This window comes from Lagenorhynchus albirostris, chromosome 8, assembly GCF_949774975.1.
Source record: "Lagenorhynchus albirostris chromosome 8, mLagAlb1.1, whole genome shotgun sequence".
In the NCBI taxonomy this organism is placed as follows: Eukaryota; Metazoa; Chordata; class Mammalia; order Artiodactyla; family Delphinidae; genus Lagenorhynchus; species Lagenorhynchus albirostris.
Genome location: NC_083102.1, coordinates 14,475,957 through 14,493,992, shown reverse-complemented (window position 1 = coordinate 14,493,992; position 18,036 = coordinate 14,475,957). Strand labels below are relative to the sequence as shown.

The following is an 18,036-nucleotide window of genomic DNA, read 5'->3' as shown; positions in this document are numbered from 1 at the left end:
TCAGCATGTCATATCTAGCCTTGAGTTCTGACCTGCAGCCCTGTCCCTCGGAGGCCCTGCTCAGTTTTCCCACATTCCCTAGACTTTTCCAAACTTGTTAGAGGCTTTATCTCCACCCTAATTTCAACATAGTGTTCAGGGTGGGGCAGTTTGTGCTCACCTATTTGGGGAGTGAGACCAGAAGCACAGACACTAACATTTATTACATAGTTACTAAGTGACAGGAACTTGCATCTGTTATTTATAACCTACAAGGAAACAGTTTGCTTTTTACTTTGGGAAACTGAGGCTGGGTAAAATGAGAAATCAAAGGTGACTCAAATAAGAGGAAGAGCTGATAATTGAACCCAGATCTCAAAAAGCAAATAAAAACATAATCTGGAAAAATGAACAACAACAGACATGTCTGAAATTTTTCCAAACCAGAAAGAAAAAAAAAAAAAGCCATTCTGGATTATTCAAACTACTGTTCCGTAGCACTAAGTAGAAAATTGAGAGTAGGGTATGAGGAGAGACAGTGCATATAAATCACATATGCCGTGTAGAAGGGACACAATAAATGATAGAAACTGTTGCTTAGGGACTTCCCTGGTGGTTCAAGGGTTAAGACTCCATGCTTCCCCCACTACTGGGCAAACCAAAATTCAAAAAGAGTCATGTAAAAAAAAAAAGAGTCATGTACCACAATGTTCATTGCAGCTCTATTTACAATAGCCCGGAGATGGAAACAACCTAAGTGCCCATCATCGGATGAATGGATAAAGAAGATGTTGGACATATATATAATGGAATATTACTCAGCCATAAAAAGAAACGAAATTGAGCTATTTGTAATGAGGTGGGTAGACCTAGAGTCTGTCATACAGAGTGAAGTAAGTCAGAAAGAGAAAGACAAATGCAGTATGCTAACACATATATATGGAATTTAAGAAAAAAAATGTCATGAAGAACCTAGGGGTAAGACAGGAATAAAGACACAGACCTACTGGAGAATGGACTTGAGGATATGAGGAGGGGGAAGGGTGACCTGTGACAAAGCGAGAGAGTGGCATGGACATATATACACTACCAAACGTACGGTAGATAGCTAGTGGGAAGCAGCCGCATAGCACAGGGAGATCAGCTCGGTGCTTTGTGACCACCTGGAGGGGTGGGATACGTAGGGTGGGAGGGAGGGAGATGCAAGAGGGAAGAGATATGGGAACATATGTATATGTATAACTGATTCACTTTGTTATAAAGCAGAAACTAACACACCATTGTAAAGCAATTATACCCCAATAAAGATGTTAAAAAAGAAAAAGACTCCATGTTTTCACTGCAAGGGCGCGGGTTTGATCCCTGATTGGGGAACTAAGATCCTGCATGCCACATGGTGAGGCCAAAAAAAGAAAAGAAACGGTTTCTTATGATTGGCATTGCGGAGGCAGCAGCACTCATCATGGTCAGGGCTGGATGGAGATCATGTTCAGGTTTAAGATGCAGAAGCTTCCTTCTCACTTTCTTCTGCTCACTCTGTCCCAGCTCCAGGTCCCTAATATTCGCTAGGAGGATTCAGCCAGGAAATAGTGTGAAAGTCTCCCAAGGCCTCTTGGGAGTTCTCAAAGCCAGTGGTTCTCAAAGTGAGGTCCCCTGATCAGCATCACCTAGGAGGTTGTCAGAAATACAAATTCTCAGGCCCCATCCCAGACCTGCTGGGTGAGTCTCAACCTTCTAGCTCACATCAGAATCATCTAGAGGGTTTGTTAGAACACAGATTGCTGGGGCCCACCCCCAGAGTTTCTGATCAGCAGGTCTGGGGTGAGGGCTGAGAATGTGCATTTCTAACAAGCTCCCACGTGATGCTGGTGCTGCTAGCCCAATAAGCACGCTTGGAGCAAGGATGCTCAAGGCTACCTTCTCCGACAGAGAATAATGGGCTCAGCAGAAGGCTGATTCACAGCCACAGGGACTCCCCACCTCCTGGCACGGAAAAGAGCTTGCCCACAAACCATTATGAACTGCCCAGGGGAAAACAAGTGTTTGCAGAATGCTGCTTGCACTTGGAGCAGATAAACTTAAAACAGCATGAGCTGGGATAAGAGGTGATAACTTTTCAAAAAAGAGCGAAGATGACCTTGGAAGAGGCAGGAATGTCTCTCAGGAATCTCAAGCCAAAAGCCTAAAAACAAATGACTTTTTCACTCTTCTCTTCCAGTCACAGAACAAAATGTTACTTTAACCCTGGCAATAAATGCTCCCCCAATCACCGATGACGTCTAGCCTGCAGAGTGGTTCTCATCCCTGGTTACACATAATAATCAACCGGGGAGTGCTTAGAAATACCTAAGCCTGGGCCACACCCTCAGAGACTGATTTAATTTGACAGGATGTGAGACCCCAGATGATTCCCATGTGCAGTCCAGGCTGGGATTGCTGGCCGGGCCTGTCAGATGAAATTCTAAGCTAGGTTCCTGAACTAGATACTCACACGTGTGAACGCTAGCACTTCACGAGTCAGCAAACATAGGGCCAACCCTGGGCTCCACAATCAGACCAGAGGGAAAAGATAACCTTAAGGAAAGTCTTGTTTTTTCACAGTCATTTGTATCAAAATACCCCTTCTCTTCTCCTACTCACCTGCTCGGTTCCCCAACACCTCATGTGGGAGGGTGGACAAAAGCAAAGAGCTAGTCAATTTGTACAGAAGACAGGAAATAGCTCATCATGATTCAAGCCAGGCAAAAAAGGAACCAGGATGTGTGAAAGATAAAATCTAGAGAACACTCATCTAAAGAATAAAACGTCACCAATCAAAACCAACCCTGAAAAGTATCAGTCATGAGACTCCTATCGTCTATATGTTTGTACTTCTGAAGTTCGAGATTAAGTTGCCAGTTACTAGAGGCAGGGATGGTTCACTGAATCTGGAACCCCTAGTCAGATGGGGGAGAACCAGAGGAGACCAGCAGAGAGCACAGCAACAGGGTAAGGAACAATGTCTGGGAAGAGAAAGGGTGAAGCCGAAGAAATCGACCTGCTTCAACCACAACTGTATTACCCAGAACACGTTACGCGCGAAGACGACGCCCCCTGACTGCTGATCGTGATTAGCCCCAGGTGCAGAGGGCCCCCGGCCAGGCGAGGGGAATGCAGCTGGTAGGCTGCAAGACTCTGGGCTGCAGGGGGCAACAAGAGGGGACCAGGCCCGCTGAGGATGGGAGAGGTGGGGGGCCGAGGACCTGATTGTAACCTATAACTGTACCAAGAGTAAGGCAAACAATGCGGGTGCCACAATATTGTAGACAATCTCCCCAGTTTGACTTATTTCTCTGGTCCTTTTAATCAGTGGTTCTCAAACTCTGCTGCCCATTAGAACTACCCAGGGACTTTTTTAAAACCCTGATGCCCAAGTCATACCCTATACCAATTAAATCAGAATGTCCAGGGGTAGGAGTTGGGCACCAGTATTTTTAAAAGATTCCTCAAGTGATTCCAGTGTGCAGCAAAAGTTTGGGACCATGGCCCTAAGTCCACATCAGGACTGAGAAAAAGCACAGGAAGTGAAGAGAGTGAAGGGCAGGAGATGCCGCAGGAGATGTGGGATCTTAGTTCCCCGACTAGGGATCGAACCCCTGCCTCCTGTATTGGAAGCATGGAGTCCTAACCACTGGACCGCCAGGGAATTCCCACCAAAATCTTGATTAGAGACAGTAGGTCACACAAGGCTCCTCTCCTTGAACACGCCTCTTCTCCCTCTGCCACACTTCCCAACATAAATCCCTTTGTAAGTTAAGAAGAATATTAAACTAGGGAGAAAGATGAATTAACTGGTTAATGGTGTTTGAGGATTCTTTCAGTTAGAAAGGGGCAGAAGCTTCTAGAATAGCCTACTTTTGGTGACACAATAAATATTTGTTGACATAGTGGGTAGAATGTCTGAGGTTTCCTGTATGTCTTGTGGTTCTATCATGTAAGAGTAAGAGACATGTCACCCTAACCTTGGAGGAATGCAACACTTTTTTCATCATTTGCTCACTCAGCACTAAAGAATGCATTTCTCTTTGACTCCCTCAAACTCTAAAGACACATAAAACTTGCATTTGCAATCTTCCAGGAAGCGCATCTGCAGATACTGTTTCCGAAAGTGTGGTTCCTGAACCCCTGCAAGAGAATCCTTAGGGTGATGGTTAAACACAAATTCCAAGGCCCCCATTCATCCCTTCTGAACCAGAATTTCTGTTGTGTGATTAGGAATCCACATTTTAATAAACTCTCCCCAAGTGATTCAGATATACATCAAAGCCTGAGAAGTATTGCTGCAAAGCTGGGTACCTACTATACCACAGGGGCAACCCAAAATCGACCCATCAAGGTGTGGGAAAAAAATGTTACAACTCTTTATATTTATTTTGTATCTAAGAAAGTAAAAAATTATTGCCTGGGCTGAAAGAGGTGAAGGATTAGGGAGGATTAATTGGTTAATTTAGAAGGGGCATAAGAGAACCTTTAGGACTGATGAAAATTTTCTGCATCTTGATCATGATGATGGTTACATGGGTATATCCGTTTGTTACGACTCTTCAAAGACTCTTCAAACTGTACGCTTTAAATGGGTATATTTTATTGTATGTAAATCATACCTCAAAAGTTGATTTTAAAGTTCTTTTAAAAGGTAACAAATTAATAAATATTTAATACACAAAGTAAGAGTTATATATCATATGGTTTTTAAATAAATAGATACATAATAGGAGTACATGCTGAAAATGTTCTCTAATGACAGGGGTGAGGAATCAAAATGTCTGGAAACTACTTCCCCAGATGACCTCTCTTAACCTGAAACTCTGAATTGGTCTAAAACATTCTTTTTTTTTGTTTGTTTCTGGCCACCAGGCATGCGGAATGGAACCCATGCTCCCTGCAGTGGAAGCGTGGAGTCTTAACCACTGGACCGCCAGGGAAGTCGCTGGTCTGTAACAGCTTAAAATCTCTTCTTAGTGGGGAAGCATTAAAAGCTCATGAATTAGGTCTCCACTTTCTTCTCTCAAACTGAGTCTAACTTTCGTGCCCCAGTTTGGTTACATTGATTTCTCAATGGACTTGAAATCCTAGGTTCTTCTAGATTCTTTTACTCCTTTTCCACCACCATCTTGGGGCCCTTGTCAATTCCAAAGTAGCCTGTAGGTAAGGATCACAGATGCCAGTTTGGAAATAAATGTGATCAGGAGCAGTAATCAAATCAGAAACTTTTTATGGATGGAAAACAAATCTATACTTATTTTAAATCTTTAATTCTGCCATCTCCACATTATGTAAAAAGTAGAAAATATATTGTTATCAGATGCCTATTTGTCACTTATTTAAGATTGTTTATCTTGATTCACAGTATCACTTATTAAGTTTCTTAGTTTAATTTTTGCAGAAGGCTGCAGAAATTGAAAGTCAAATTTGATCAAATTCAAATAAATATGAAGCAAATCTGAAAGGAGAGCAAAAATTCCCAAATGATTTTTATGGGGCACACACCCCTCCGTGCTGTGACATCACAGAAAGCAGCCTGTCTCTAAGGGCATCAGCCTGACAAGGAGACTCCATGGACACAGCACAATCAGGAACAAAGGAGACGTCCAAGAAGACCCCTCCTGGGTAAATACACCCCCTCAAATGACAAGCAACATGCAAGAGTAAAAGGCAAACCTTGAACACATCTGCTAAGTGAAAGAAGCCAAACACAATGGGACAGATACTGGATGATTCCATTTAGAGGGAACACCGAGAATAGGCAAATCCATGCAGACAGAAAGAAGACTAGAGGTTGCCAGGGGCTGGTAGAAGGAATAATGCGGAGTGCCTGTGGATGGGTGTGGGGCCTCTTTCGGGGATGATGAAAATGTCCTGGAACAAGACAGTGGTGATGGTTGCACAGCATCATGAATGTACTTATTGCCATCGAACTGTACACTTTATGATAAAAAATTAAATATAGTTAAGGTAATTATAGACAAAAATAGAGGACAGAAAAAGAAAAATGCAAACAGAAGCAACAAGTCAGAATTAGACACCACATGAGACAAACTTGAAAAACAAGCACTGGGAATTCCCTGGCGGTCCAGTGGTTAGGACTCTGCACTTTCACTGCCAAGGGCCTGGGTTCGATCCCTGGTTGGGGAAATAAGATTCCACAAGCTGCCCGCCACAGCCAAAAATAAATAAATAAATAAAACAAGCATTATGCCTGCAGCAATTTTTTTTGGATCTGTCTCCTAAAGTAAAGGAAATGAAAGCAGAAATAAACAAATGGGACCTAATTAAACTTAAAAGCTTTTGAACAGCAAAGGAAACCATCAACAAAACGAAAAGACACGTACTGCATGGGAGAAAATACTTGCAAATGATATGACCAATAAGAAATTAATATCCAACATATATAAACAGCTCATACAACTCAACATCAAAAAAAAACAACCAAACAACTCAATAAAAAAATGGGCAGAACTGAATAGACATGTTTCCAAAGAGGAAATGCAAATGGCCAATAGGCACATGAACAGATGTTGAACATCGCTAATCATCAGAGAAATGCAAATCAAAACCACAATGAGGGCTTCCCTGGTGGCTCAGTGGTTGAGAGTCCGCCTGCCGATGCAGGGGACACGGGTTCATGCCCCGGTCTGGGAAGATCCCACATGCCGCGGAGTGGCTAGGCCCGTGAGCCATGGCCACTGAGCCTGCGCGTCCGGAGCCTGTGCTCCGCAATGGGAGAGGCCACAACAGTGAGGGGCCCGCGTACCGCAAAAAAAAAAAAAAAAAAAAAAACCCACAATGAGATATCACCTCACACCTGTCAGAATGGTTTTCAAAAAGAACACAAATAACCAATGTTGGTGTCGAAGTGGAGAAAATGGAACCCTCATACACTGTTAGTGAGAATGTACATTGGTACAGCCACTGTGGAAAACAGTATGGAGGTCTCTCAAAAAACTAAAAATAAAACTACCACATGATCCAACAATTCCACTACTGGGTATATATCTGACAAAAACAAAAACACTAATTTGAAAAGATACATGCACCCCAACGTTCACAGCAGCATTATTTACAATCGCCAAGATATGGAAGCAACCGAAGTGTCCATCAACAGATAAATGGGTAAAGAAGATGTAGAATATATACACAATAGAATACTACTCAGCAATAAAAAAGAATGAATTTTTGCCATTTGCAGCAACGTAGATGGGCTTGGAGGGCATTATGCTAAGTGAAATAATTCAGACGGAAAAGACAAATACTCTATTATAATAATCACTTATATGTGGAGTCTAAAAAATACAACAAACTAGTGAATATAACAAAAAAGAAGCAAACTCACAGATACAGAGAACAAACCAATGGTTGCCATTGGTCGGGGGGAGAATATAGAGGTGGGGGAGTGGGAGGTACAAACTATTGGGTGTAAGACAGGCTCACGGATGTATTGTACAACACAGGGAACACAGCCAATATTTTGTAGTAACTATAAATGGAAAATAACTTTAAAAATTGTATATAAAAACTATTTTTTAAACTTTAAACAAGCGTCATGACTTAAAAGGGCCAGAGACGGAGAATATATAAAGAATTGAAACCACAGTGAGGGACTTCCCTGGTGGTCCAGTGGTTAAGACCCTGCGCTTCCACTGCAGAGAGCGCGGGTTCGATCCCTGGTCTGGGAATTAAGATCCCACGTGCCCCACAGCATGGCCAAAATAAATAAATAAATAAAAACACAATGAGGCACAATTTCACATTCCTTATATTGGTACAATTTGTAAAAGGCTGATGACATACATCAATTGGCAAGGATACGAAACACGGGAATGCTCATAATTTTCTGGTGGGAGTAAAACTTGGTACACAAACCTGGAAAACAATTTGGTATTGTCTCCTAAAGCTTAAATCTGGGAATTCTGGTACTAGATACCTAGGTAACTTCTGCACGTTTACACAAGGAAAGATGTACCAAAATACTACAGTTTGTAATAGCAAAAAAACTGAAAACAATCTATATTTTAATAACAAGAAAATTGATATATAAATTGCGTACGTTTGTACAAAAGAAAGCTATTGTTTATAAAAGAAAGAACTAGAGCAGTTCCTCTCCTAAAACTTGTGGGGTTTGAGGCATGATAAAATGGAGGCCCATGCACCAAATATCTAAACACTTCAAAGTAATTAGTCAAGCTAAGAAATGGTTCAATAAAATATGTTCTAATATATATATATACATATATATATATGTATGTATGTATGTATGTATGTATGTACGTATATATGTATTCTCTCTTCCTATCTTGACAAACATACTTTCATAATGACCCGGAAGGCCAAGTTTGAATTAGAATGCTCAGACTCCTTTGAGCTCTATGAATAGGATGTAGTAAAATGAAGAAAGAAAGCCCCAGGGACATCCCTGGTGTTCCAGCAGTTGAGACTCCGTGCTTCCACTGCAGGGGGCGCGGGTTCGATACCTGGTCTGGAACTAAGATCCCGCATGCTGTGTGGTGCAGCCAAAAAGTTAAAAAAAAAAAAAAGATGAGGAAAGGAAGACAGCCCCCGCTCCCAACTCCAGCCCACCTCTTCTCTTCTCCCCCTCAGGCTCTGTCCCACATTGCCAGCACCATCATACAGAGGCAATGAACATGTCAACCTGTACATCCAAATTCCTTCCACGTGTAGGAAGACCCAGGGAAGAAGCCCACTCAGGCCCTGGAAGTAGGTTTGGGAATTCTAGGGTCCTGGGAACCCAGAGCATAGTCTAGAACAGGGGTAGGGGCCACAGATGGAGGCCACTGGTTCTATATGAGCACGATTCCTTAACCCCAGACTCCTCAATAAGTGAGTAGGTATACAGTTGGGCTGGAATAGGACCTGTAAAGCAGAGGGCGCAGGGCAGAAGTCCATCTTGCCCAGGCCTCAAGATGGTACAGAAACAGGGCTTTGTATATTAGAGGTGAGTCTCAGAAACATTATGCTGTGCAAACAAGAGCAAAATAAAGCAAGTATTTGCACACCTAGTATTGATGTAATTTATAGGCTTGAAAACAGGCAAAATATTCCCAAATGTTGCTTAGAAATAAACACATGGGGACTTCCCTGGTGGCGCAGTGGTTAAGAATGCACCTGCCAATGCAGGGGACGTGGGTTTGATCCCTGGACCGGGAAGGTCCCACATGCCACAGAGCAACTAAGCCCGTGCGCCACAACCACTGAGCCTGCACTCTACAGCCCACACACCGCAACTACTGAGCCTGCATGCCACAACTACTTAAGCCCATGTGCCTAGAGCCCATGTTCCACAACAAGAGAAGCCACCGCAATGAGAAGCCCACGCACTGCAACGAAGAGTAGCCCCCACTCGCCACAGCTAGAGAAAGCCAGCGCGCAGCAACAAAGACCCAATGCAGACAAAAATAAATAAATAAAATTTATAAAATAAAAATAAAAGAAATAAACACATGTGTAGGGACTTCCCTGGTGGTCCAGTGGTTAAGACTCCGTGCTCCCAATGCAGGGGGTGTGGGTTGAATCCCTGGTCAGGGAACTAGATCCTGCATGCCACAACTAAAAGATCCTGCATGCCTCAGCTAAATATCCCACATGCTACAACTAAAGATCCTGCATGCTGCGACCAAAAAAAAGACCCCACATGCCACAACGAAAATCCCTCACGCAGCAACAAAGATCCCGTGTGCCGCAACTAAGACCCAGCACAGCCAAATAAATAAATGTTTTAAAAATAAAATTAAAATTATAAAAGAAACACATGTAGAAACATAATAAATGTGTGGGAAAAATAAATATCGAATGCAGAACAGTGTTGTGGGATTGTAAATTGGTATGCCTATTATGGAAAACAATATGGAGTTCCTCAAAACATTAAAAATAGAACACCATATGATCCAGCAATCCCACTTCTGGGTATATATCCAAAGGAAATGAAATCAGTATCTCAAAGAAATATTTGCACTCCCAAGTTCAATGTAGCATTATTCACAATAGCCAAGATATGGAAACAACCTAAGTGTCCATCCACAGATGAATGGATAAAGAAAATGTGGTTTATATGCATAAGATGAAATATTATTCAACCATGAAAAGAAGGAAATTCTGCCATTTGTGAAATGCTTGAACCTAAAAGACAAGATGCTAAGTGAAATAAGGCAGACACAGAAAGATAAAACAAAACAAAACAACAAAAACCTGCATGATCTCACTTATACATGGAATCTAAGAAAGTCAAACACGTAGAAAAGGAGAATAGAATGGTAGTTGCCAGGGATCTGGGTGGGGGAGGGGGGAATGTTGGTCAAAGGGTACAAACTTTCAGTTATAAGATGAATAAGTTCTGGAGATCTAAGGTACAGCATGGTGACCATAGTTGATAATAAATATTGTATATCTGAAGTTTGCTAAGAGCATTGATATTAAGTGTTCTAATCATCAGGGACTTCCCTGGTGGTGCAGTAGTTAAGAATCCACCTGCCAATGCAGGGGATGTGAGTTCGATCCCTGGCCGGGGAAGATCCCACATGCCGCAGAGCAACTAAGCCCATGCTCTACAACTACTGAGCCTGCACTCTAGAGCCTACAAGCCACAACTACTGAGCCCATGTGCCACAACTACTGAAGCCCGCGCACCTAGAGCCCATGTTCCTCAACAAGAGAAGTCACCGCAGTGAAGAAGCCCGCGCACCACAATGAAGAATAGCCACCGCTTGCTGCAACTTGAGAAAGCCCGCACACAACAAAGACCCAACACATCCAAAAATAAATAAATAAATTTATTTATTTATTTTAAAAAAAAGTGTTCTCACCGTCCAAAAAATGGGAGTAAATAGAGGAGGTGATAAATAGGTTAATCAGTTGATTGAGGGAATCACTTCACAATGTATACATATAACAAACTATCACATTGTACACCTTAAATATAAACAATGTTTATTAGTCAATTGTACCTAAAGCTGGTATGTTAATCTCTAGTTATCACCTCTAAAATGGGGGAGATGATCAAAGGTGAGATTTCAGGGGGTTTTAACTGTGTAATATTTTATTTCTGAAGCTGATTTGTGGGTACACAGATATTCACTGTATGTTTTATACATTCTCGTAAGACTTAAATATCACATAATAAAAACTTTAATGAGAAAATTCTTTTAAAATAAAAAAATAAGATACCATTGTATACCCTTCAGATCGGCATAAATCAAAAAAATCTGATAATACTAAGTGCTAGTTGGCTATAAAATGGGGAAACTGAGACATCAAACATGAAAATGTAAATGGGTACAACCACTTTTACTACACTGATTTGTCAGAATCCCGAAAAGTTGAAGTGGTGCAAGAACTGAACCCAGCAATTCCATTTCCTAATGATCTACCTTGGAGAAGCGCTTGCCATGAGCACCAAGAGAATGTATAGTCATGGCAGCCTGCTTTTTTGTAGCAAAAAATTAGAAATATTCTAAATGCCCATTATTGCAGGAATAGGTGCCGAACTGTGGTGTAAATCATATGGTGAAACACTATATGGCTGTTAAGATAAATAAACTAGATCCTTATAACAACATGAATAGATCTTCAAAATATAACTTTGGGTAAAAATTCTAAAACACATAAAACAATACTACATCTTGTATATGAATACAAATATATATGACAGGAAATTTTTAAATCATGGAAGGGCAGGACACACCCCAAAATGATGACTGAAGTTGCTTCTGGGGAAAGAGGGAAATGAGACTAGGGAAGAGAAAAAAACAATAACCTTAGGCCTGTTATGGTATTTATTTGATTTTAAAATAAAAAAAGCAAAAATAGAAATGTAAATATTTATTCTGGGAGGTGAATTATAAGCTTATTATACTATATATTCTTTTATATAGTATAGCTTTCATTATATACTCAGAATATATATACTCTGATGCTTTTTGTACTACTCTTTGCATTTTTTTTAATTTGTTTTTTTGCGGTACGCGGGCCTCTCACTGTTGTGGCGTCTCCCGTTGCGGAGCACAGGCTCCGGACGCGCAGGCTCAGCGGCCATGGCTCACCGGCTTAGCCGCTCCGCTGCATGTGGGATCTTCCCAGACCGGGGCACGAACCCGTGTCCCCTGCATCGGCAGGCGGACTCTCAATCACTGCACCACCAGGAAAGCCCTACTCTTTACATTTTTTTGGTTGGTTTTTTTTTTTTTCTCAATTTATGAAATTGTCAATTAGTTTTCTTCCTATCTACCCACCCCCACCCAAAGTTTCAGTTATGCAAATGAAAAAGGCATACAAACAGGAAAAAACCCAGAGGAAACACCCACATTAGCAGAAACCACAAAGCTAGTTGCCAGGGACAGCCTGCTCTAAACAGTTAAACAGAAATCAGGCTTGCAAAACAATATCTTGACCTTGAATTAATGAAAGATCACACTTCATAGAGCTACTTGACGACACCAGTAGCTAAGTTAAGAAGTCATGCAGATCTCGGTTCAACACTAACTTTGCCAGCTATCAGCTATGTGACTTTCGGTAAAATTCTAAACAGCTCTAGGCCTGAGTTACCTTACATTAAGATGGGGCTTAGGGACTTCCCTGGTGGTCCAGTGGTTAAGAATCCGCCTTCCAGGCTTCCCTGGTGGCGCAGTGGTTGAGAGTCCGCCTGCCGATGCAGGGGACACGGGTTCATGCCCTGGTCCGGGAGGATTCCACATGCCACGGAGTGGCTGGGCCCGTGAGCCTGCGCGTCCGGAGCGTGTGCTCCGCAACGGAAGAGGCCACAGCAGTGAGAGGCCCACGTACCGCAAAAAAAAAAAAAAAAAAGAATCCGCCTTCCAATGCAGGGGACGGGGACATGGGTTAGATCTCTGGTCAGGGAACTAAGATCCCACATGCCGCAGGGCAACTAAGCCCGCGAGCTGCAACTACTGAGCCCACGCATGCTTTAGAGCCGTCACGCCACAACTAGAGAGAAGCCCACGGGCTGCAACGAAGAGCCCACATGCCTCAATTGAGACCCGAGGCAGCCAAATAAATAAATTAAATAAATAAATATTAAAAAAAAAAAAAAAAAGATGGGACTTACAACACCTACTTCAGGAATCATAGTAGAGATGAACTTGGATACCATCTCTAAAGTGCTTATCATAGTACTTGGTAGACAGTTATTTGTTCAACAAATGGTAGTTATTATTTGTGCCAGAACTGGGATTAGAACTCCATGTGTGGGCGTGTATTTCAGCAAAGCAAATAGAAATACCCAAAATGATGGACCAAAACTAATTATCCAATAGTGAAGCAAGCCCTGCTGTCAACTAAAATGTATAGTTAAAAGCAACATCAGAGAGACTTCCCTGGTGGTACAGTGGTTAAGAATCCGCCTGCCAATGCAGGGGACACGGGTTCAAGCCCTGGTCCGGGAAGATCCCACATGTCGGGGAGCAACTAAGCCCGTGCACCACAACTACTGAGCCTGTGCTCTAGAGACCGCGAGCCACAACTACTGAGCCTGTGTGCCACAGCTACTGAAGACCGTGCGCCTAGAGCCCGAGCTCCGCAACAAGAGAAGCCACCGCAACGAGAAGCCCACGCACCGCAATGAAGAGTAGCCGCTGCTCCCGCAACTAGAGAAGGCCCACGCGCATCAACAAAGACCCAAAACAGCCAAAAATTTAAAAAATAAAAGCAACATAAGAGAAAAGACTGGAACAGCAGAACTGATAGGAGAAAGCCCATCTATAAATAATAGTACTACAGAGGAAAATGTAGAAGTCCAGCAAAAGGCAAGCTATCCTATGCAAACAGAGAACAGTTACCAAACTGAATGGTAACCTCAACATGGGTATCAACTGGTCAACAGCGCCCACCAACCTATAATCCACAAAGAAAGCCCTTAGACTCCCACGTGTCAAGTATTAGAAGATGAGGATTTATAAGTTGCTAAGAAAGGGAAAATATTTTAAAATATACCTGGGAAAAAAATATATTTTCTAGGCTTTTAGGCAAAAGAAAAAGAATTCTCCCAAGGGTCCTTATTATGAGGACACAATGTACATTAATGGATTAAAAATTTGTAATTCCCAAACTCAAAAGTTATATAAAAAGATTTTAAAAATAAGACTGGACCCATACATTTAAGAAATAAGAATTTAACACTCAACTAAAAAAAAAAGGTAATAATAACTTTAATGAATTCTCCAGAGAATCCACCCAAACTTGCATAGACCATATTATTCATATAGAATATATTATTCCTCTTTTAAAATATAAAAAAGTGCAGGTTAACTACCCAGCTTATGAGCTTAAAATGGTTTTGAGTTGCAAACAACAACAACAAATTAATAACAACAATAATAAAACTAAAGTTTCTAAACCTACTGCATGTAACAAATTAAAAGTTTCTAAATATATTAAATATATAACATATTGAAACCATTATGAACTATGACTGTGTAGGTTTTTTTCCCTGAAAATGAAAGTCCAAGTATAGGGCAATCAGAGAAATTTGAACACTAACTGGATAGTATGTGATATTAAAATTATAATCATAGGGACTTCCCTGGTGGCACAGTGGTTAAGAATCTGCCTGCCAATGCAGGCAGCATGGGTCTGGGAAGATCCCACATGCCGCAGAGCAACTAAGCCTGTATGCCACAACTACTGAGCCTGTGCTCTAGAGCCTGTGAGCCACAACTACTGAGCCCTCACGCCACAACTACTGAAACCCACGCACCTAGAGCCGGTGCTCCGCAACAGAGACGCTACTGCAATGAGAAGCCCACGCACCGCAACAAAGAGTAGCTCCCGTTTGCCACAACTAGAGAAAGCCCATGCACAGCAACAAAGACCCAACGCAGCCAAAAATAAATAAATGAATAAATAAATTTATAAAAAGAAAATATAATCGTAAAAAAAAGTGATCATTGTACTGTGGTTATACTAATAAAATAGAGTCTTTAATCTTTGGAGCTACTAAAGTATTTACAAAGCAAATAATCTCTGGCATTTGGTTTAAAATAACACGTTTGAGATGGGGACAGGGATGGGGAGGGGAGAATAAATGAACCAAGACTGGCCTTACTGTACTTTGAAAACTGTTGAACCGATGGGCACATAGGGGTTCATCATTCTCTTTTCTTTACTTTAGTGTATGTTGAAAATATTCATAGTAAAAAATTAAAAGATAAGAAGCCTATGTATTTAAAACTAACAGCCAACACTAACTGGTGAAGAATTTTTCACAACAGAAATGATAACAAAGTCTTCCATCTCCATTGTTATTTGGAAGAGTGTTAGAATGTTCCTTCCTTTTTTCTGTTCTCTACCCTCTTTTCCTCCTTCCTGATTTTATTTGCCGACTTAGATGACTCCCATACACATAACTTCCTGCAACTCAGAAATAGACTTTCAAATTGTTGCCTCACGACATAATAAATATTTATTTTTAATAACAATGGGGCATATTTTTAAAATTTTAGTTTTGCTCTAAACAAATTTTTTAAAAAAATTATCTCATCTACCACATCCACTTAAAACATCTGTCTTTTGTATGTTTTATCAGACAGGTATTGCGAGTGAGTAATCTAAAGTTTTTCGCTCATAAGCGCATGCTGGAAAGTTTGATGACCACCATTTTGGACACTAAGACACCACTTAAAGTTTTTAAGGATGGAGGAAGTGTGACAAGTACTATATCAAGAAAAATAATTTAGCAGAAGTACATACGGATAGGAAAGATGGGGAGAAAGACCATGGTCAGAGAAAATCATTCATTAATTCAACAAGGCATTCATTTAGAAGTGAGATGCGAAGTAGGAACCAGACAGGGAAGGGACGGGATTGGTCAATAAAAGAACTTGGTGTTTTAAGGTATTATGAAGGAGGAAGAAGAGTTTGGGGGTTGGGGGGGAGTGTCACAGACCCTGCGCTGGGGGAAAGAAGATGAGTTCGACAAAGCCTGGCAGGATATTCAGGTGTAGATGCTCCTCAGACCCCTGGAGATGAAGAACCTAGAGTCAGTAGGAAGGCCGGGGCAGCGGATGTACACAAGGAAGCCATCTTTATAGATGTGACGACTAAACCCAAGGAAGTGAGGGCTCTCGGGGAGAGACCTGGAATACAGGTACATCAAAAGGCTTAACTGAAACCTTGGGGCACACCTATATGCAGGAAGCAAAAAAAGAACAAGTGGGAACACAGAAGCAGCTACCTGGGAGATAAGGCACACTGTTTCAAAGTGGTCCCAAAGGTAGGCGGTCAGCGGTGCAGGCCACCGCGGGGCCCACGGGAAAGGAGTTCTGGAAGAGGGCCCATCATTGGTAACCTTGAATAGAACCATTCTGGTCTTGGTGGTGCGGGCTAGAGTCAGATATCAGAAAAGTGATAATGAGGGGAAAGGAGGCGCTTGGAAAGGAAGGCCAAGCAGAGACTCGCAGCTCGCAGCGATGGAGACATATCCCGGGATCGAGTCGGCTGGGGGGCTGGGAAGACCACACAATACCTAGGGGGTAAGGTAGCAGAGAGGGGAAGACTCAAGATTCCAGAGAATGGAGGCATTTTCTTTCGTTCCCAAACCTGCATCCAAATTGTCTAGGCCCTGGCTTGCCCAAAAGTACTTTATCCTTATGGAGGTGGGGAGTTAATCGTAGTCTTCACCGGGGCAGTAGCGCGCTAGCCATATGCGAAGGAAGGTCTGAAGGCGCTGGAGGGAAGGGAACCTTCGAGAGCAGAAGCGCGGGCCCAGCAAGAAGGGAAGCAGAGGAGTGAGCAGCTGGAGGAAGAGTCATCGGGTGCGAGGTCCCCGCGAGGGCGCGCCCCTCACGGAGCAGCAGCCGCGACAGTCCTCCCAGACCGGGACCGGGGAGACGCCCCTCCCTCCCAGGGCACTCACCGCTCCGACTGCGAATAGTGGCACCGGCCCAGCAGGTTGAGCTTGCAGAGGTGCAGGTTTCCGCAGGGTTTGTTGCAGAACTTGCGACGGCAGACCCGGGCTCGAGTGGTGGCCACCACGGACCGGATGACCCCGTCCTTGCCGCCAGTCTCCAACACCACGAAGCGGTCGGGCCCGGCCTCTTCCAGCACCTCGCAGAGCTGCGCCTCGGAGAGCTGCACCTCGTCGAGCAGCGCTTCCAACGCCATGCGGCCCCCCTGGGCGCACAGGATTTTGGTGATGAAGCTGCATACCCCCGGGTCAGCCATGGCGCGCTGTACTGGCCTGGCCGCGGCGCGGGACTCTGCTCCAGGGAGAATCGAAACTTAAGAGTCCCGGGGGCGGGCGCGGGTTGGGCGCGCCCGGGGCGAGGGAGCGTGCGCTCTCCGCCGCCGCTCGCAGAGACCAGCGGTTTCGGTTTCCCAGTAAACCGAAAACCGCTGGTCTTTGGGTCGAGAGGCCAAATCTCACCGTCCTGTGTCAGATTTAAAGTCAATCGCGACGGTAACCTAGTGGAAAGAGGGTGAACAAGCGCGGGCTAATCTGCCGGCGACGCGGCGACCACCGGACGGCTCCTCGAGGGTCAGGTTCCCCAGCTGGGCACCGAGAGGCTTCTCCGGAAAGAAGCGAAACTAAAAACTGATCTCGGGGCTCTGGTGCAGTTTTTATAAACCAGCCAAAGTGACGAATGACGCGAGTCTTGGGAGCTTTCTTGAGGAGTGCTAGGTTCTCTACCCCACCCGTTCCCGGAAAGAACAGACCCAAGTGAGCGCTTGCTCCGAGCCCGGCGCCCTGCCTCCGGTATTAGTGAATCTTACAACTCCACGAGTTAGATACTGTCATCTCACTCTACTTGAGGAAGTAATCTGAGTAAACACAGCCTACAAGCTGGAGCCTGGGAACCTGAGGTTCCCCAAATCTGGGCCCCAGATCGTGGTCCGCCTGGCCAGGACCAATGTGAACTTTCTCTCACACCACCCTTCCTTCTCAAAGGACAAATATTATTGCTCTCCCTCTTTTTTGCCTTCTTATGAGCTCTTTGAAGAACCACTTCTTGACACATTCTTGCCTGTCTATAGTCACTTTAACAGAGGTGCCCC

The 18,036-nt window shown here is 43.3% G+C and overlaps 1 protein-coding gene across 1 annotated transcript in view; it reads right to left on the bottom strand.

Moving 5' to 3' along the window:
* The window catches only part of ZC3HAV1 (zinc finger CCCH-type containing, antiviral 1), a 67,291-nt gene extending 49,791 nt beyond the window's left edge, over window positions 1–17,500 (bottom strand). Inside the window, exon 1 of the mRNA XM_060156579.1 lies at window positions 16,898–17,500. Coding sequence (XP_060012562.1) covers window positions 16,898–17,205 — 308 coding nt within the window. The 5' untranslated portion in view covers window positions 17,206–17,500. The remainder of the gene's footprint in view (window positions 1–16,897) is intronic.
* Between the last annotated feature and the right edge of the window lie 536 nt (window positions 17,501–18,036).